We start from the raw sequence: 22175 nt of genomic DNA on the forward strand, positions 1-22175 counted from the left end.
AGGATGAAGTTCAGTTTACGACATTCTACTTTAATGACAAAATAAACTATGAGAATAAAGTGGAAATGTCGACTTTAATCTCGACATAAACGGCAAGAATAAAATGGAAATGTCGACTTTAATCTCCACATAAACAGCAAGAATAAAGTGAAAATGTCGAGAATAAAGTCAACATGTCGACGTTATTCTCAACACATAGGTTTTTTTTTTCCCCACCGTGGCCCTAATATGCTTCCGTAGGGCTATACCACAAATAGCATTATAAATGCAATTTGCAGTTTTATTATTTATGTATACAGCTTACTTTGAAGCAAGGTCCATATTAATACAGTTTGCCTTAATGATGGTTCAGTTGGTAAAGATGTCGTCACCAAGTTGCACTTGTTTTATTTTATTTTAATTTGGTGAATACTGTGTAATGCACCTGGGCTTGAAGTCTTGGAAATAATAGTATTACTGGAAGTTGCACCATTATTTATTTTATTGTTATTATTTATTAGTTTAAATATTATGCAGTTTAATGATGGTAAAGGTGATTAAAAAGTCACTTTAACGTGTCAGTGGACAGAGATTGTTAACATTAACAAAGTGTAGTTGGTTTACAAAAAATATTTACTATTTATTCCTTTTCTAAGACATGTTCAGTGCAATACAACTTTTGACAAGCACCTCTGGATATTTTACTAAGTCTAAATGTCTGCATGGTTGAAAATATGTTGTCAAAATTTTAGTTTAAGTTGTTTGCAACCATTTGTTCAATAAAAAGACTCTATATTTTGACTGCATCTGTCATGCAGTTTGATTCCTTCTCTTCATTAGCGCCACCCCCTTGAAAACTTGATCACTTTATGGGGCCATGCAAACCTGTATTAATACTTGTGTGCACATTAAAATGTTTTTTTGTACAATGTACAATTCTCATGACAGTGGAATAGGCTATTCTTAGCCAGTAATTGCAGTGGAAGATGTGGTTAACATCCATTCATGCATGGGGAAAAAAATACTGTCCAGTACCGTGAAACCGGTATAATTTTGAAAAATACCGTGATATAGAATTTTGGTCATACCGCCCAGCACTAATTTGTAGTAATAAAATGCATTGCATTTGGCTTTCCAATAAATGGTGAATCACAAACATTAACAATGAGTTACAAATCCCATACCAAATGGAATATAACAAACATATGCATTGCATTGTGCACTGACAACATTAATGCAGAGGTCTACGTTGATTCATCATCATGTCATTCTGACTGAACACACAAGATTAAAAATATTACTCGGCCACCAATAAAAACTACATGGGGTAAGTAACATATAAAACAATTTACGTATTGTTTTTGGGTCGAGTATTGCTTTAAAAAGGAAATGAATATAAAAAAAGAGCATGAGGAGTACAAATAAATAAATAACAGCATCACTATTTAAACTTGTATATTACTATTCAATATATACAAGTTAATGTTTCTAGCATGTACTGATACTGAATATTGAAGGCTCATATTACTGAATACAACAAAGACACTGATTAGAGAGGCAGTCACATTTTTCTAAAATTATAAATGCATATGCAAGAAATCCAAGAATTTTATTTCCTTTTATTGATTATGTTCTAGATAGATAGATAGATAGATAGATAGATAGATAGATAGATAGATAGATAGATAGATAGATAGATACTTTTTAAATCCCAAGGGGAAATTCAGATATTCACTTATTATTCAGTTATTATTCAGAAATTCACAATTCTAAACCCAACTTAGTCTGTGAGTTGCCTCCTGAATACTGCATGTGAAACATGCAAAGCTTTTGCAGCCTTCTTTAATCACAAAATAAGCAATATCAGATGTAATATAATTCATCTCTCAAAGGCCTATACAGTTGACCCTTATCAAGCTCACTATAGTGAACTAAATTCCTTCACTAAAATAGGTTTGCCTGAACTTCATAGAATAATTGCTCAGTTAAAACCTTCCACTTGTACCCTTGACCAGTCCCAACACGCTCCTCTTAAAAAAGTTTCTGATGTGCTCATTGACAACGTACTTTATATAGTTAACTTCTCATTAGATACTGGGGTTTTCCCAGATCCTCTACAAAGACAGCAGTAGTTAAACCTCTGCTCAAGAAAAATAATTCTGATGCCTCTAACATGATGTCTTTAACAACTTTGGACCTATTTCTAACCTGCTTTTATTAAGTAAAATTCTAGAAAAAGCAGTGTTTAACCAGTTAAATAATTACTTCAATAAACACACCATTCCTTGCACGTTTCAGTCAGGTTTTAGACCAAATCACAGCACAGAAACTGCATTGGGTGAAGTATTTAATGACCTGCAGGTTAATACTGATGCAGGCAATATATCTGTTCTCATTCTTTTAGACTTGAGTGCAGCATTTCACACCATAGACCTCAGCATTCTATAAATCGTCTTAGCCAATGGTGGTTCTCTCCATTAACATCCTAAATTTGTTTGCAGTCTGATTTAACAGACAGGAAATGTTTTGATAGTTCTGGCGATTGTAGTTCAAGGGTCCATGATATTTTATACGGGGTACCACAAGGATGTATTCTGAGTCTACTATTATTTTCAGTTTACATACTCCCTCTTTAGGCCACATTATCTCAGATCACAAGGGGAGCTACCATATTATTTAGACAACACACAGATTTACTTATCTATTGCACCGGACGACCTGAATCTCTGTCCCCTTTGATCCAATGTCTGTCTTGTATTACTGAATGGATGAACAGTCATTTTCTCAAGCTCAATAAGGAAAAAAACAGAAATTTTAGTTGTTGGGAAAAATGGAAATAGTGAAGCTCTTAGAAATAAACTTGACCCCTTGACACTCAAAGTGAAGGTGGAAGTTAAATAACTTAGGTGTGATCATAGACTCTGATCTAAGCTTTAAATCACACATTAACTATCAACTAGATTACTGCAATGCTCTTCTAAGAGGACTACCTAAGAAAGACATCAACTGGTTACAGCTGGTTCAAAATGCAGCAACTAGAATCTTAACCAGCACAAGAAAATCTGAGCACATCTCACCGTCTCCTGTGTCCTTTAGAACAGATTTTAAAATACTGGTACTGCTAATGGTCTGAATAATCTTGCTTCCTCATATTTTGGAATGCCTGTTCCCTTACATCCCCAATCGTACCCTCAGAACGTCTAAAACTGGTTTGCTTATTATACAGAGAGAAAGCTTGGGAGCATGTGCTGATAGCACATTGCTGCACCCACCACATAGCAAACCACCTGGATTGGAACCAGATTGCAACGGGTGACACTTCAGCAGCACACTGGAACAATGTGAGCATTTTTTAAAGGTGCCTTGAGTGCCACTCCTGTCATCAACCCCCAAGTTATCCCTGTAAATTGGAGGACCTGCTTGCAGGGCTGGGTGCAGATTAACATCATACCCAGGATGAAGCAATCGCAGGTTAAGGGCCTTGCTCAAGGGCCCAATGAAGTAGAGTCACTACTGGCATTTACGGGAGAGCCACCACCACCCATTATACTGAAAGCTAACTATATAAAAAAAAAAAAAGTGGTGAAGCGGCCTTTTGTTGGTATGCACCAAAACATGGAATACTTTACAGACAGAGAAACACCAGGCTGATACCACTGATCAATTTAAAAAATATTCAAAACCCACTCCTTCAATTTGGCCTTTTCTTAATTCATTTCTGTTCTACTTCTAATAGATTATATTTGCATTTCTATATCATATACATTGATGTTCTATCATTATTAATCTTTACTTTTCTCTGTTTTCTTTTCCAGATACTCTGTGGCGGTGTTTTATGCCTCCACCACCCGCTCATAGTACTATACAACTACCTGTGATGATGGAATGAAAGAAGATACTCTGTCTACGAGACCCACTGCATCAAATTGACTAATATGAAGACTAAAAAAATAAGACTGACTACAGCACCTTTATGTCAGGTAGAATGCCCAGTGGGGGCTGGCCAGTCTTTTGGACAAGGATCCCCTGCAGATTTTTTTTTCTCTCCAGCATCTTTTGTTTTTTCTGTCTTCCCTGGCCATCTGACCACAGATCAGACTTATCTTCAAATTAGGACTGTACTGCTTGTATCCATTCTAGCATCTAACTAATGCTGCTAGTGTTATTTAACTACATAGATTCTTTATAAATTTTGTATATATTACTTTTTTTAGTTATATCTATTTTTAATTTGCTTTTTTCTCTTGTGTAAAGCACTTTGACTACATTTCATGTATAAAAATGTGCTACAGAAATAAATTTTGCTTCTGTTGTTGAAATACTAATGCAAACAAATCTTACAACAATAAATGTCACAAATTGGACAGTGATTTGTTGACAGGCCTTATCAGAAGTGTTTGGTTAAAAATGCAACTTAACACTTTTGGATATAAGATGATGTAAAAGAATATATTCTGAATAATCTTGGTATTTACTAAATTCGAGTGATGGTGGTACAATGTTTGACTATAGATACTGAGATTGATTTTGAGCGGTATTTATTTAATATTCAAAAACAAACAATCAATAAATCGGATTTATGCATAGGGTAAAATAAATTAGGTGGTCCAGCATGAACAGATAACTGTTCCACTCCCCACCAACCCAAAATAAAATATACCCTTCTGTCAGTCAAGTCAGTCACAAAATGAAGCCCTGGTTTGTAACTGTGCACCATCTGAAAGAAACCACATCAAAAGATTGTAAACGAATCGTGAGAATGCATATTCTACTTACAGTTTATATCCTGTGTCGTGGAAAATTCTTGAGTTCCTTTCATTTTTTTTGCACTACAAAAGCAACCGACAGTACTCATGCACGATTCTCTGTCCACCTGCGACCCCACAAGTGAATTTCTATTATTATTTATTATTGTTGCTACGATACTCTAATCCGTCACCTTTCTACTGACATGCTTTCCAGCTGACTAGATGCAAAACAACGGCAGACATACCGTCTGCTTAAATTAAAAACTATATAAATATATAATTGCCTCTGCAGACTAAACGATGTGACACTAACAAAGTTGGAAACTTGCAAACCTCCAATTGCGAAGTCCTCGCTCACAACACCAAAAACTTGCAGACTGCGTCCTGTCTAGAGTCAAGCAAAAACGCCGTCACTTCCCTCAAGTTACCTTTTCCCATACGTTTTATCATGACTGCGACATAAAACGAAATACAATAATAATGCATAGAAGAAACATGCTTGGTCTTACCTCTTCCACTTCGATCTCACCGTAATCGATCTCTTCGAACGGGTACCCAGGCGAGTTTTCAATCATTTCTGCTGACGGTGTCGACATTGCTACGCGTTAGAAAAATATAAAATAAAACAAAAAAATAACAAACACAACACTATATAATATGCCGCATAAACATTCGGTTAAATAGCAGCCATGCTGCATATAGATGCGAACAGTTCAAATGAAATCAAAACTTTCCGTTCTTGTAAACATTGATGCCACCGGTTTTCTTCTGGTGTTCAAGTTTTTTTTCTGGTTTTAATTTGTAAATTCCCCGACCTGTCGGTCGTTCGCTTTATCAAGAAATACAATAGCTCCTCTGTCATATGCTGTTGCAGGGCCAGGCCAGTGCCACTGCATTGAGGTGTAGGCCGCTGCCGGCCTGCCGTAGCCAAAAGACTCCTAAGGCACTCCGAAATCCACGAAAAGCCGGCTGGTACTGCGATCTGACAGTCTCTCTCTGTCGCGGTCTTCCCGGGCCGCACACAAGAACAGCCGCTAATGACGGACGGTCAGCCTTGGGACCCATCCGAAACGGAAAATCCTCCCACCATCTCTGCGTGTTTGTTTTTTGTTGTTTTTTTTTTTTTGGTCACCCCTTATACTCTGTAGTGGTGAGAGGCGCAGCTCCAGGAAGTGGGTGTTCCCTCAAATTCTTTCCTCCGGCATTGACTGTAATTCAAAAATTTGCCAACAGTAGGCGAAGAGCAGGGAGCTTAAAAGCACCTCGCCAGAAGAAACCAAGTGTATGAAGCTCGCTGAAGCTTACGTTCTAAGCTTCCGCCTAACGTTTGCTGATCGCGCTGTGTAAAGTTGTATGCATGCACTTGCGTGTTTGTAAACTGCAGAACTCTTTATTTATTATACAAAGACCCTACCGACATTTGAAAAATCGGCTTCTCTCTTAAACGCTGGCACCGGCCTTTTTCATTATTTATACAACAGCCACTGATTTTTCGTGGGATCATTCAGACTGTAAGATAAACTTCAGTTCAATGCGTTAGAGATCTGGATTAAATGTTGATAAAGGACATTTTATACTTCTAAGAGATTCATCTTAACTGAAAAAGCACATCCTCTTTCAAATCTTCTATACAGCACAGGAGAGTAAAAATGTGCAAACATGCAGAAGCCATTTGTGAAACAGTATGTACACACTGACTACTTATATAGTGCTTTACTGGATCAGCTGATTATCTGCAAATCTGACGTCCAAAGTTTTCTGGAAATCAGTATCTCATCCCCAGTTCCCACAAGTGATCCTCAGTCACTACAAATGTATTTCAATACAACAAAGCTAATTATTTTAATGATATGTATGTGAATATTTAAGGAAACCTGCAGTGGGTTGGCGCCCTGCCCAGGATTGGTTCCCTGCCTTACGCCCTGTGTTGGCTCCAGCAGACCCCCATGACCCTGTGTTCGGATTCAGCGGGTTGGAAAATGGATGGATGGATATTTAAGGAAACTCCCACTCATCAAAAAAAAAATCCACTTTTGTGGTATCAACATAGTGAAAACTGTTATGATGGTTTTCAAAAGGGTTTCAATCGACATGCTCCCACTAGGCCAGATTATATAGAAACACAAGTTGAACTACTAGAGTTACAGATGACATACCGCTTTATTTATCTATAGCACCTGATGACCAAGATGCTCTGTTCTCTCTGATCCGATGTCTTACTTGTATTTCTGAATAGATGAGTAGTAATTTTCTTCAACTTAATAAGAAAACAAAAAACAGAAATCTTAGTTGTTGGCAAAAATGGAAATAGGGAAGGTCTAAGAAATAAACCATCCTTTAGCATTTAAAGTGAGGGTAGAAGTAAATAATTTAGGTGTTATCATAGCATTCTTTAGGTTCATTATTTTCAAAAATACAGTTGACCCTCTGTACCCACGGAGGTTTGCTTTCAGGACCCAAAGAGATACCAGTTGTCATGAATGCTCAAGTCTCTTATAAAAAATAAAACTGCATAATATTTGCATATAACCTATGCACATCCTCCCGTATACATTAAATCATCTCTGGATTGCTTATAATACCTAATACAATGTAAATGCTTTGTAAATATATGTTGTACAATACTGTATTGTTTATGGAATAACGACAAGAAAAAAGGATATGCATGTTTAATACATACACAGGCATGGTATGCCTAACTGCACAGTGCAAATTTACACCTGTAGTGCCCTGCAAGGACAGAAAATACACCAGATGTTTCCTCAATGTAGGCAAAAACTACTGACTTTTTAATTGAATGTGCGTAAACTATATACAACTGTTGCCTATTCACTCATCATCCCGCCTCCTCCCACACTGTAGTGCATGTGAATTGTGTCTTTATAAAAGCAGAGTGCTTCCAGCCACCACACATGCCCCTCCAGAATTTACATGCACGGGCAACATTAACTTTGTTGGGGCACACACTATGCACCCTGTCCGAGTGTGGTTAGGCAGAACTAACATCTGCATGCCTATTAAGTACAGGTGTGTTAATGGAAGCAGGGGCCAGGTCACCGACAGGTGCCAGGAAAAACCATAGAGGAATCCAAGTGCACAGGCTTGAGGAGATCCACCAAGACTGTCTGCTGTTTGCCACCGATGTCAAGCACGAATGTTTTGTCTCCGTGTTCCAGTACTTGGAAAGGACAATCATAAGGTGGTTTCAGTGGGCTGCAATGTGCCTCATGCTGGACAAAAGCAAACTTTGCTGATTGCAGGTAGCATGGGAACCAAGAGTGAAGAGAACCGTGCTGAGTGGGAAATACCCGCTGGAAGGTGACTGCTGTGTCCAGGAGCAGAGATTGGTGTTGGGATGCAATCCAGGGGACAGAACTCTGATGTTTAAAATACCTGGGCACACGGATAGGCTGGCCAAATACCAGTTCAGTAGATGAGACCTGCAGATCCTCTTTCAGAGCTGTACGTAACCCCAACAGTACCCACGGCAGACAGTTGACCCAGCTGTCGTTGGTAAGGGAGGCCTTGAGGGCTGACTTTAGCGATCGGAGAAATCACTCACAAAGGCTGTTAGCTTGGGGGTGGTTGGCAGTGGTATGGTGCAGGGTCATCCCAAGGTGTTGTGCCATTGTAGCCCAGAGCTGTGAAGTGAACTGTGCACCTCAGTTGGAAGTGATGTGGGATAGCATGTTGAATCGTGCAACCCAAGTGTTGATCTTGCTACTTCTACTGCAGTCAAGGACGTCAAAGTGACAGCTTCAAGCCACCTGGTGGTTGACCACAGTGGGCAGGTGTGTAAAACTATGAGAAGTAGGAAGGGGGCCTACCAGGTCCACATGAACATGGTCAAAATGACGATCAGGCACTGATGAAAGGTGTCAGTGGAGCTTTAGCATGGCGATGTATTTTAGCCTTCTGACACACAACACAAGCTGCTGTCCAGCTACGAACATCTACCTTTGCCCTGGATGTGAGAGGCTGTGTATGGTGTCAAAAATGTGCTGTTTCCAGTTGCCAGGGACAATTGGGTGTGGGTAACCTATGCTGGTGTCACACAGGAGCTTAGCAGTGCTGCCGTCCAACTGCATCTCTGACAACTGCAGACTGGTTTCTGCCAAGTGAAGAGCTTGAACCTCTGGGTCCTCAGCTTGATCAGCTGCCAGCTGGGAGTAGTCAATTCCAATGTGTATGGTTGCTAATGCCAACCAAGAGAGACAGTCAGCCACTGCATTGTTCTTACCCTCAACATGCTGGATGTCCATTGTGAACTTTGATATGTACTGTAAGCTAGGTGTGGTTGCTATTGGGCAAACCATGACTCAGTGACCTTGGACAATGCGAGGACAAGTGGTTTGTGGTTAACAAATTCAGTGAATGGCCTGCCTTCAAGCAAGAAGCAGAAATGTCGAACGGCCAAGTACAAACTCAATAGTTCCCGGTCGAAAGTGCTATACTTGCATTCATTGGGCCTTAAATGTCTGCTGAAAAATGCAAATGGCTGCCATGCATCATTGGCCCACTGTTCAAACACCGCCCCAACTGCATGGTCCAACACAGTGGGTGTGCGAGCATGGCTGCGACAGCTAAAGCACGTTTAGTGTTCATAAATGCCTCATCCATGTCTTTGTGACAGGGGACTTCGTGGACTGGCCCTGTAGTGCCTCATGTGCAAAAGTTCGCTGATGACACTGCTATCGTGGGCTGCATCAGGAATGGGCTGGAGGAGGAGTATAGGGACCTAATCAATGACTTTGTTAAATGGTGCGACTCAAACCACCTACACCTGAACACCAGCAAAACCAAAGAGCTGGTGGTGGATTTTAGGAGGCCCAGACCCCTCATAGACCCAGTGATCATCAAAGGTGACTGTGTGCAGATGGTGCAGACCTATAAATATCTGGGAGTGCAGCTGGATGATAAATTAGACTGGACTGCCAATACTGATGCGCTGTGCAAGAAAGGACAGAGCCGGTTATACTACCTTAGAAGGCTGGCGTCCTTCAACATCTGCAATAAGATGCTGCAGATGTTCTATCAGACAGTTGTGGCGAGCACCCTCTTCTACGCAGTGGTGTGCTGGGGAGGCAGCATTAAGAGGAAAGACGCCTCACGTCTGGACAAACTGGTGAGGAAGGCAAGCTCTATTGTTGGCATGGAGCTGGACAGTTTAACATCTGTGGCAGAGCGAAGGGCGCTCAGCAGGCTCCTATCAATTATGGAGAATCCACTGCATCCACTTAATAGTATCATCTCCAGACAGAAGAGCAGCTTCAGCGACAGACTGCTGTCACTGTCCTGCTCCACTGACAGATTGAGGAGATCGTTCCTCCCCCAAACTATGCGACTCTTTAATTCCACCCGGGGGGGTAAACGTTAACATTTAACATTATACATAGTTATTGTCTGTTTTTCACCTGCATTATTATCATTCTTTAATTTAATATTATTTATTGTATCAGTATGCTGCTGCTGAAGAATGTGAATTTCCCATTGGGATTAATAAAGTATCTATCTATCTATCTATCTATCTATCTATCTATCTATCTATCTATCTATCTATCTATCTATCTATCTATCTATCTATCTATCTATCTATCTATCTATCTATCTATCTATAAAGGTTGTATAATGAATTTCACCAGAGGAATGAAGTCGTGGTAGAAACTGACCATGCTCAAGAATACCAAGAGGGCACATAAGGTGCAGTGTTGTGGAAAATCGGTGACAGCAGAGACTTTGGAAGGCAAAGGAATCACACCCTACTTTGAAATGCGATGTCCCAGGAAATCTATGACAGGCACTCCAAATAGACACTTAACGGGATTGATAATCAACCCATGCAGGCTCAGGCGCTTGAACAAGGCTCAGAGATGGGTGAGGTGCTCCACTATGGAAGAGCTGGCAACTAAGATGTCATCTAGGTAGACAGAAACAAAGTCAAAATCACTGAGGACAGAGTCCATCAACCTCTGGAATGTTTTTGCAGTGTTTTTAAGGCTGAATGGTGTTCGTACGAATTCAAACAATCCGAAGGGGGTGATGACTGTTGTATTGGGGATGTTTGCCGGGTGCACAGGTGGTAGCTGCGGACCGGGTCCACCTTTGAAAAGATTACTTTCCCAAGAGCCATGCCGAGAAATCCTGTAGGCTATGTGTGGAATTGGGTAGTGGTCTGGAACAGTGTGATTGTTCAGGAAGCGGTAATCCCCACATGGTCGGAAACCTCCACCTGCTTTGGGCACCATATGGAGGGACGACAACCACAAGCTATTTGATCAGCGCAGGATCCCTAGCCATTTCATGTCGCCAAATACAGCCTTCGCAATAGTCAACTTGTTAGGGGCCAGCCGACGGGTGTGGGCGTAGACCAGTGGATCAGAAGTAGAAATGTAGTGTTCCACGACATGCTTGGTTTCTGCTGTGGAAAAAGTGGGTTTTGATAGCTGGAGGAATTCATTGAGAAGGCAGGCGAAGTCACAAGTTGTAGCCATCATATTGTACAGGGTGGAGGTAGTGATACTGCTGAGTGTACAGAGAAGGGTGGCAAAGTTCTTTGCATCTACAAGGCAACAGTTCTTAACATCAACCACCACACAGGAAGTCCGCACTCAGCAACGGCCTGGCCACCTTGGCCAAGATAAATGTACAAGTGAAACTTCTTCCACTGAAAGATAAGGTGGTGTGCTATGTTCTGTAGGTGGGGATCCTAGTACCATTAGCAGCTTCCAAAACGGCCCTTTTCTCCCTGAAGCCACATCAATAGGTGATGTATAAAGCACGCTCACTTGTGCGCCAGTATCACATAGAAAACAGCAGCCAGACTGGGCATCTGTTATGTAGAGTAGGTTGTCTGCAGGGTCTGAGGAGATAGTGTTGACCGACCCAGGTGGGTTAAACTTACAAGGAGGGTGGCCTTTCTTCATGTTCCTGCCTAATCGGGCATGGTAAAAACACAGGTCAGTTGTTGGTATGGTGGCAGGAGTAGGAAGAGTAGTGCAAGATGCAGGCTTGATAATGGGACTGACGAGGGTTGCAGGTGGAAGATAGTTCTGCGAAGCAGAGTGCAGGCTGTCGGCCATCTTGGCCCTCGGTAGTCAACAACAGACACGTTGGCCAGGGCAGTGTGCACTTGTTCCGGCATCTGTTAGAGAAACAGCTCTCTAAATATAAAACAGAGCTTATGGCTGCCTAGCAAAACTAACATGTGGTCCATCAATGCAGACAATTTCACATCTCCGAGGCCCGGCAATGTTAGTAGCCACTGTGTCCGCTCTGACTCTGTGAGGCCATATGTCTCTAAAAGGTATGTCTTTAAGGTTACATACTTGTCCATGTCCGTGGGATTTTGAGGAAGACTCACCACCCTGGATGCTGTAGAGCTGCTGAGAGCTGCAATGATGTAGTAGTACCTCGTGTCATCTGCCGTAATGTCCAGCAATGCAAACTGTGCCTCTGCTTGGGCGAACCACACTGCTTGCTGTTCCCAAAACACTGGCAACTTTAATGCCACCGTGTTGGCAGACATGAGTAATGTAACTCTAGAATCATCCAAGAGCATCAGGATCACCACTGTAGTGCCCTATGAGGAAAGAAAACACGCCAGACAACATTTTCTCTATGCAGGCAAAAACTACTGACTTTTCTTTTGAACGTGCTTAAACTATATACAACTGTTGCCTATTCACTCATCACTCCACCTCCTTCCACACTGCAGTGCATGTGAATTGTGTCTTTATAGAGGCAGAGCGCTTCCAGCCGCTACACAGCAAAGTAGCATTTTCTTACTTTGATTTGACAGATTATTTTCATTTAATGACCTGAAAGAAAAGTACATGGAATAAAATACAGAATATGTAAAATACAAGTATATATAGAAAATATAATTATAAACAGAGAAAATATAAATTCATTCTCTCTCTCACACACACACTGTGTTAACACTCCAAATGCAGATGTCGACCCTTTGGAGGACACTCAATACTACTGTAATGACCTTGGGCATATGAGAGATGGATGAATTGAATTAGCCTGTTTCAGCAGCATCACACACTCCCAGCTGCTTTGTCCCTTTGTAACCTCATGCGTGCCATCCAGCTCCACCTCACTACGTGGGTCAGACGCAACTTGCATTCCACACTGTTCCCCCAGCTATCTATTAGCTGACCCAAGCCCAGGGTCCAAATCAGAATCATCCGGCCTGATGGGATGTAACAACTGGGAGATATGATCAAAATGCTCTCTAAGTGCTGTATTTCCCGGGCCGTCTTTACAGCATTATAGGTCCCCAGGCAAAGTAGTGTGCTGGAGCCCCTGTTTTAATAGCAAAATGGAAACAAATATAGGCATCAGGAACATTGTGGGCCCCTATGCTCCTGCGGCCCTTGTCCCTTCAGGCAGTCCATGGCCATCTGAGGAGTGTGTTGCTCACAGATGTATACCCTGAGGTCACTACAGTGCTTATATGAGGATCTGTGGAGGTTGAGGGCTGAGGATCTTCAAGTGTTGAAGGTCAAGGCTTCACAGTTGCTTATGCTTTGGTTAGAAACATTGTTACAGGAAGCTATTTCTTCTTTTTCTTTGCATCATCAGACAAATTTTGCAGTGGTTGTAGACACGGTTTCATCCCATGGGTAGGTGGGAGGCTACAGCAGGGTATGCCTACACATCACTTGATTCATGTAGATTAAGTATAGAGCTCATCACATGGAAAATTCAAGTCTTGTTTTTTCAGAAATTTCTGATTTTTTTTTCAAATATTATCAATCCTTGGTTGAATCCACAGATACGACTGTATAATATTTCTTTCCACTGTTAAGCAGACAACACTTAGTTGTATCTGGCACTCAAATATGATGAATCTCTAAACACCATTACTGTTTTTTTAAAGTAAAACTGAAGTTATTATATATGGCTTACCAAATTCTATCAGCAGTATAAATAACAATTTAGGACCTCTGTCCGCAATTCCGTGCACCCATGTCTGAAACCTTGGTGCCACCTTTGAGCCTGATATTAAATTTGACAAGCAAATTAACAGTGTGGTGAAACTGAAATCTGTGCTTTTATTTAAAGACTTAGAGATATTTGTCCATGCATTTATTTCTTCTCAACTTGACTATTGTAATTCTGTCTACTTGGACTCTAGTTAATGTCCCCTGCACCTTTTGCAGCTGGCCCAAAAAGCAGCCACTTGTCTCCTGACTGATACAAAGAAGGGAGAACATATTTCTCCAGTGTTGACCCCTCTTCATTGGCTGCCAGTAAAATACAGAATACAGTTTAAACTTTTAATATTTGTCTTTAAAGAACTTAATGGTTTGGCACCATGTTATATCTCAGACCTTCTTCACCCCTACTCCACCTCTTTGGGGTAATCTGATCAAAAAGTTCTGTCCATCCCACGATCTTGGTTAAAGATTAAGGGTGACTGTGCTTTTTCTTTTGCTACTCCTGTTCTATTTAATGGTCTACCCTTTTTCATTAGGTCTTCCAACACTATTGATATTTTAAATCTCAATTAAAATCTTTTCTTTTCTTGTTGGCATGTGAAGAAGTTTAAAGGTTGTAGTGTCACATTTATATTTCAACCCTTTTAAATGTTTGGTATAATTTATATTTGTGTTTTATTTTTTGTAACATTTTTATATTTTTAATATATTTATTGATTTTATTCAGGGCGGCACGGTGGAGCAGTGGGTAGCGCTGCTGCCTCGCAGTTGGGAGACCTTGGGACCCGGGTTCGCTTCCCGGGTCCTCCCTGCGTGGAGTTTGCATGTTCTCCCCGTGTCTGCGTGGGTTTCCTCCGGGCGCTCCGGTTTCCTTCCACAGTCCAAAGACATGCAGGTTAGGTGGACTGGCATTTCTAAATTGGCCCTAGTGTGTGCCTGGTGTGTGGGTGTGTTTGTGTGTGTCCTGTGGTGGGTTGGCACCCTGCCCAGGATTGGTTCCTGCCTTGTGCCCTGTGTTGGCTGGGATTGGCTCCAGCAGACCCCTGTGACCCTGTGTTTGGATTCAGCGGGTTGGAAAATGGATGGATGGATTTTATTCAGAAGTTGTTTTTATGTTTATATACAGCACTGTGGTTAATGTTGCATTTTAATGTGCTTTATAAATAAAATTTAGATTTTTTTGACTCTGACATAACCTTTAACTTATACATTAATCATGTTACTAGGACTACATTTTTCCATTTAAGGAACATTGCAAAAGTTAGACCACATGGCATGATGCTGAGAAATTAATTAATGCTTTTGTTTTTAGTCCAACTACATTACTGGAATGCAGTCCTAACTGGACTACCTAAGACATCAGTTGGTTGCAGTTAGTCCAGAATGCAGCAGCAAGAATCTTAACAAGAAAACAGAGGATCTGAGCACATCTCATCAGTTTTAGCATTGTTGCATCTGTTACTTGTGTACTTTACTTTAAAATACTACTAATAGTATATAAAACTTTAAATTCCCCTACATTCCAAGTCATTACCTTATATCTTCTAATAGAGGTCTGTTTATTATTCCAGGAGCTCAGTATAAAACAAGTGGTGAGGTGGCCTTTTGCTGTTATGCACCAAAAATATGAAATACTTTACCAATAGAAATACTCCAGGCTAACACTCCCCAAACCCCACTTTTTCAATTTGGCTTTTCATAGTTACATTTTAGTTGTACTACTCTTAGATTATACAGGCACAGAATTTTTATATTCTTCGGTGGATTTTCAATCATTATTAATCGCTACCTTTCTCTGCCACCACCTCCTGCATCATTGTCCTGTGCACCTGTGATCCATCTATGATAATTCAATAAAAGTGGATACCTCAACTGTCCACAAGATCCATTGCATTGAATCCTTTATGTTGAACCCTAAAAGAACAAAAAGTAATGACTTAAGTACATTTATGTTAGGTAGACTGCCCAGTGGGGAGTGGGTGGTTTATGACCCCAGAACCATGCAGATTTAGTTTTTTTTCTTCAGCATCTCTCCTCTTATCATTGGTCTCATATTTAGAGGTTTAAAAATGATACAATGTATAAAAACATTACTTTTATACTATTTATAAATATGTTTTGTGTAAATGCATATTGATATGTTTTTTATGTTATTAATTATTATTCTGATCTTTTTTTGTTTTTCTTTTCTCGTAACTATTTCTCTGTAAAGCACTTTGAGCTACATCCTGTGTAAGAAAATGTGCTATATAAATAAATGCTGTTTATGTTGTTGTTGAAAGTCTACAATCCACTTACTTCTCAAACTTTCACTTGTCAAACTTTTGACCAATACCAATAAAGTCTCCATGACATCAATTTTTTGGAAATGCTGCCTTCTTAATATTAAACAGAGTCTTTCCCAGGTTGGATTGGGTTATTCAAGTATTCCATAAGACAATGGCAAGGACAAAAGACCACTGCTTTAAAGATGCTATGACATAAGCTATTATTGCTGCTTACCAGTTTGGGAAAAGTAATATGGACATTTCCAAACAATTTTACAAGTGCAAATTCATTTTGCATTAGGCAAATTTAGATGATTTAAGACTATTAAATCTTCTCAGAAGTGACATTTTCTGCAAATTCATTCATAGGTCAGCTAGTATAATGCCACCAAGAAGTTGCAAGGAATCCACAAGCTACACTATAATGGCTAAAGATTTTTGGACACCTGACCATCATGCCTATATGAACTTGTTGGATATCCCATTCCAAAACTACCAAACATTAATATGGAGTTGCCCCCACGCCCTCATTTACAGCTAACAAGAGCTTTCACTCTTCTGGGAAGACTTTCTGCAAGATTCTTGAAAGAATATGTGGGAATTTGTGCCCATTGAGGAAAAGAGCATTTGTGCTGGTATTGCTTTCTAAGGCAGTTTGGAATTATTTTGTGAGTTATGCCATTTTTATTTTTTGTTGTGAGGATTGGCCATTTTCATGTGCTATGTGCTTTACCACTTGGCTTCCCCACTCTCTGAGTTTGCATGTTCTACCACTTCATGTCTCAGTTGTTCTTGCTTGTAGACACTTCTGTTTCGCAATAATAGCACTTACAGTTGACTGGGGCAGATCTTGCAGTGCAGAAATTTCATATACTGACTTGTGGCAAAGGTGGCATCCTATGGCAGTGCCATATTAAACTTTCAGTATGATTTTCAGTATGACACATTCAACTGTCAGTGTTAGTCAATAAAGACTGCATGGCTGTGTCCTTGCATTTATGTACCTGTTAACAATGGGTGGAGCCGAAACAACTTGAACTCAATAATTTGGAAGGGTATCCACATACTTTTGGCCATACTGTGTACATCCTATATCCTAGGATATATATATCTCTGCCCACAATGTACATTTTACAGTTAATGACCTTACCATCATAAAAAAGACTAAGCAAATTTGGCTTTAATTGCAAGGAGAAGTCCTTTCTGTACAAAATGAGCATGGCAGCATTACTTAGTAATATGGAGTTGTCTCTGACTGAAAGATTTCTGGAACAGTGCCTCCTGGATAGATGAGACCAAAGTAGAGTTGCCTGGTCATTTATTTGTTGAAAACCAAATCACCACAAGAACTTTATATAAACTTTCAAGAAATGTTGTAGAGGGGTGATGTTTTGAAATTGTTTCACATTCCTCAGGACCTGGAATTCTCAACAGTCATCTTAACCCCAGTATGTTTTAAAGGAAAATGTTATTCCACCTGCCTGACAATTAAAGCTTGGTCAGTAATCTTCAACAGACCAACACATCTATAATCGAATGTCTCAAAAAAAGAAAAGAATCAAGGCTAAATTGACCAACTTAAACTTAAGTCCTCAGCCCTATTGAGAGACTTTGCTGGGCCTTTAGGAGATCTGTGCATAAACAAATACCCTTAAACATTAAGGAACTGAAGCAGCATTGTAAAGGAAATGGGGTAAAATTTCTTTCACAGTGCCTTCAGAAAATATTCAGTCCCTTTTACATTTTACACATTTTGCTGTGCTGTAGTCTTGTGCTGAAATCATTTAAACTCACTTTTTGCCCTCGTCAAGCTGGTCAATACCCAAAAATGACAAAGTGAAAACAAAACAACAGCTTAGAAATTTTGGCAAATTTATTAAAAATAAAAACTGAAGTATCACATTGACACAAGTATTCAGATCCATCAGTCAGCACTTAGTTGATGTACAGTACATTTGGCACGATTATAGCCTAGAGTCTTCTTGGGTATGACACCATTCTTGTCTTCAGATCCTCTCAAGCTCTGTCAGGTTGGATGGAGACCGTCAGTGGTCAGCTATTTTTATGTCTCTCTCCAGGGATGTTTGATTGGCTTCAAGTCTGGGCTGTGGCTGGGCCATTCAAGGGAATTCACAGAGATGACCCAAAGCAATTCCCATGTTGTCTTTGCTTTGTGCTTGGAGTAATTGTCCAGTTGGAAGGTAAACATTCGGCCCAGTCTGAGGTCTAGATTGCTCTGGAGCAGGTTTTCTTTAAGGATACCTCTGTACTTTGCTGTGTTCAGCTTTCCCTCAACCCTGACTAGTCTCCTAGGTCCTGCCACCACTATGCTTCACTTTAGGAATGGGATTGCACAGGTGATGTTCAGTGTCTGGTTTACACAAGACTTGATGCTTAGAAATGGGACCAAACAGTTTAATCTTGGTTTCATCAGACCAGAAAATCTTGTTTCTCATAGTCTGATTATTCTTTAGGTGCCTTTTTACAAACTCATAGCAGGCTTTTATGTGTAATTTGGCCACTTTGTCATAAAGCACAAAAGTTTCTCCCAGATCCACACAGACTCTCTGGAATTCCGCCAAAGTGAACATTGTGTTATTGATCATGTATCTTACTATGGTCCCTCTTCCACAATTGTTAAACTTGGACAGGTGGTCAGCTCTAGAAATTGTTGTGGTTGTTCCAAACATCTTCTATTTAAGAATTTTGGGGGCAACATTGCTCTTGGGAAACTTCCACAGTTCTGTCAAAGTCAAGTTGGGGAGCATGCACTGGTACAGTGCGTTGCCGCACCCACTACACAATGAAACAACTCGGGATCCCGGTTTTCAACCCCTCAGGCAGACACGCGGTCCAGTCCCACCCTCTGGAAATGACCCTCTATCTGCCGCAGCCAGGTGTTAAGTGGGCGACCCCTTGGTCTGGTCCAGCCACTCGGGTCCCTAACAATGAGGATCTTACGAGCTGGATCACCTTTGGGGAAACACGCCACATGGCCATAGTGCTGTAACTGACTCTCCCTCACAATGCAGGTAATGTGCCTCATTCGGGACTCCATGAGCATCTGCTCATTCGACACAAAGTCAAACCAATGGTACCCAAGGATTTTCCGAAGAGACACAGTACCAAAGGAGTTCAGTGTTCGTCTCAGGTCACTGGATAGCGTCCATGTCTCGCTAACTATATAGCAAGACAGAAAGCACCAGGACTCTAAAGTCTTGGACCTTCGTCCTTTTGCATAGATATTGGGAGCGCCACACACCCCTTTCCAGCGACCTCATGACCCCCCATGCTCTCCCAATCCGTCTACTGACTTCATGGGAAGAGTCACCAGAGACATGAATGTCACTGCCAAGGTAAGTAAACCTCTCAACATGGTCAACACTCACTCCACAGGCAGACGCACTGCTGATGGCTGTGCCCAAGAGGTCATTAAAGGCCCGGATCTTGGTTTTTACCCAGGACACTCACAAGCCCAGACACTCAGACTCCTCACTCAGTCTCTCGAGCGCCCCGATCAGAGCTTCCATTGACTCCGCGAAGATCACAGCATCGTCAGCAAAGTCAAGATCCATGAACTTATCTTCACAAACAGATGCCCAAAGCTGCTGGACCCCACGACCTTGCCCAACACGCAGTCAATACAAGCATTGAACAGAGTAGGAACAAGAACACACCCCTGATGAACCCCAGAATCAACTGGGAAAAACGCAGAGGTCCTGCCTCCACTCTGCACAGCACTCACAGTACCAGTGTACAGTTCTGTGCCTTGATAAAATCCTGTCTCTAAGCACTACAGGCAATTCCTTTGACCTAATACTTTTTTTTTCTTTCTTACACAGGTGTGTCTCTTTCCTAATCATGTCCAATCAACTGAACTCACCCTAGTTGTACTCCAACCAAAATGTAGAAACATCTTAATGATGATCAATAAAATAAGATGCTCCTGAGCCACATTTCAAGTGTCATAGCAAAGTGTCTTAATACTTGTGTTAATGTGATATTTCTGTTATTTATAATAAATTGTGTGTTGTTTGTTGAGAGGAAAGTGAATTTGAACATATATGGCTGCAACATAACAGAAAAATGTGTAAAAAGTGAAGGGGCAGGAATACTTCTGAAGCTATTGTATTGCCATTTAAAGGTGGCTTTACAGTTCACTTCAAGCCATTGGCATCTGCCCGTTGGCCTATTTTTTTAAATAAAAAATCTAATGTGTGCTGTTTGTCTCAAATGTACATCTCTCAAATTTTAGGACTTGGTGAAGACTAGATGAGTTCTAGATATATAAACTGTCATATTAAAGGAGTATACGTCTACTTTATCACACAACTGTATATTTTTATAGTGCTCTAATGGATGATATTTAAAATGCAATAAACTCAAATACAGGACAAAACCACATGATGGTAAGCAAAAAAATTGTGTCATCAATGTCAGTATAATGTAAATGAGCTGTCTGACAAAAGCAGACCATTTTACCTTTAAAAACATTGGAAGTGACTGGGTGCAGCATCATTTGTGTAGGTAACACCCTGTATGATGTAATGTAACTGTACAGTTTATAGTTAACCAAGATATCACCATTATGTTACAATTAACTTTAGTAATGACATTGTACAGCAGGTCTATGTAATTTTCAGAATGTTTATTGCATAGTTGATAAGGAACCATTTTCAAAAGAAACTTTTATGTTAAAAAAAAGAGAAACAGACAATTTAAAACAATCAATGATATTTTACAATACAGTCATTTTGTAAAGTACAAGAATTGAATACATTCTATAACCTGTGCACTTAGGATCTGAGTTTCTGACTCTGAAATAACTGGGGAAAAATACAGCAGCTATGATGGAAAAAGAATGGCCTCTGGGAGTCAAGAGGAGCCCTATAGCTGCCCAAATGTTTGATTACAATCCCTGGCAGCCATATCCTTTTTGCTTTATATCCAGTTTTCAATGATTTTGTCAAAGGCTGTATTGTTTTTTTTGGTAAAATACTGAATGGACTCTCACTCTCTGTGTGGCTAATGGTCATGGTCGTCTTAACAGCATTATAGACTCCAGGGCAAAGCAGTGCACTGGGCCCCTACCTACACAACCACTCAGCAAGTCACAATAAACATAGATTATCACGGGGCTACTATGCTTGTGGGGCCCCTGAGCAAATGCCCTGTGTGCCCATGCGTTAAGACAGCCCTGCTCATGGTTACACTCTTTTACACTGTTGGGCTCTAGTTATGCTTTTAATGACCCTTAGTACATGCTCTATTTAATTACTCAAAATATAAATGTTTTATATAAAAGACAGCAATCACCAACTTAACCATACTATTGTTTATTTAAAGTTTTGCTGGTCACTTAATTGGCAAATCAATTTATTGATGGCACAGAAGCAGACAATCTTTTGTAGAGTCCCTTTATATTTAGCAGCGTGGCTAAGCTATTAGTAGTACTAGTAGTCATAGTAGAAAAAGTAGTAGTATTGTCATTTGTACAAAATACAGTGAAATTCGAATTCACGACTTCAACTAACATGCACACGGCAGGGCTGCAAAGTTATCATAAATACCATTCTCAAACACACAATTCAAGTCAAAGTTGTAGAGGGTAGAGCACATCACAGCAGAGCAAGGCAAATTATTATTTACTGGATAAGTTTAAAAAAACTGTTATTTATTAACTCAGGAGATGTTTAGGTAATTTTATATTTTCATTAAAGACTTGAAAACGTTTGATGTAAAAAATGAAATAAATAAAGAAATCAGAAAGGGGTAAATACTTTTTCATGGCATTAAATACTGGGCTAAATGGCACCTCTAACTTGGGGTGGCATGAATGAGAATGTGTACACACACTGTAATGGACTGGCATACAGTTCAGGGTTGGTTTCTATCTTGCACCTGATTGAGAAACTCTGTTTTCCATGACTCAAGAATGGCTACCATTAGCTTTAAAAAAAATTTCCCCTTGAGGTATGGTTTATATTTTTTATATATTCATTCTTACAATTGTAATCATGATGCTATTCACTGGTGCCCTTATACTTACTGAAATTCATTACAAAGTGTTTACAAATACATCTCTATTCATCAGCTTTAATTTAAATCTCTTTTGTTGTGGAGATTTTATTTAAAATATTTTCTAGTTTAAGTGAAATTTGCTTTGTAGTTGTTAGGCTCATCTATGACTCTGAATTGGCCTATAGTAAAAAAAACTGTGATTTTTATGCCCT

At 40.2% G+C, this 22175-nt stretch overlaps 1 protein-coding gene across 3 annotated transcripts in view; it reads right to left on the reverse strand.

Moving 5' to 3' along the window:
* map3k7 (mitogen-activated protein kinase kinase kinase 7) overlaps nt 1-6109 on the reverse strand; it is a 147882-nt gene extending 141773 nt beyond the window's left edge. The window contains exon 1 of one of the 3 annotated variants that reach the window (XM_051925451.1): nt 5237-6109. In XM_051925451.1, the coding sequence (XP_051781411.1) occupies nt 5237-5323 (87 nt within the window). In that variant the 5' untranslated portion in view covers nt 5324-6109. The remainder of the gene's footprint in view (nt 1-5236) is intronic. The other 2 variants (XM_051925450.1, XM_051925452.1) reach the window with 2 other exon arrangements.
* Between the last annotated feature and the right edge of the window lie 16066 nt (nt 6110-22175).

Source organism: Erpetoichthys calabaricus, chromosome 3 (genome assembly GCF_900747795.2).
Source record: "Erpetoichthys calabaricus chromosome 3, fErpCal1.3, whole genome shotgun sequence".
Taxonomy (NCBI): domain Eukaryota; kingdom Metazoa; phylum Chordata; class Cladistia; order Polypteriformes; family Polypteridae; genus Erpetoichthys; species Erpetoichthys calabaricus.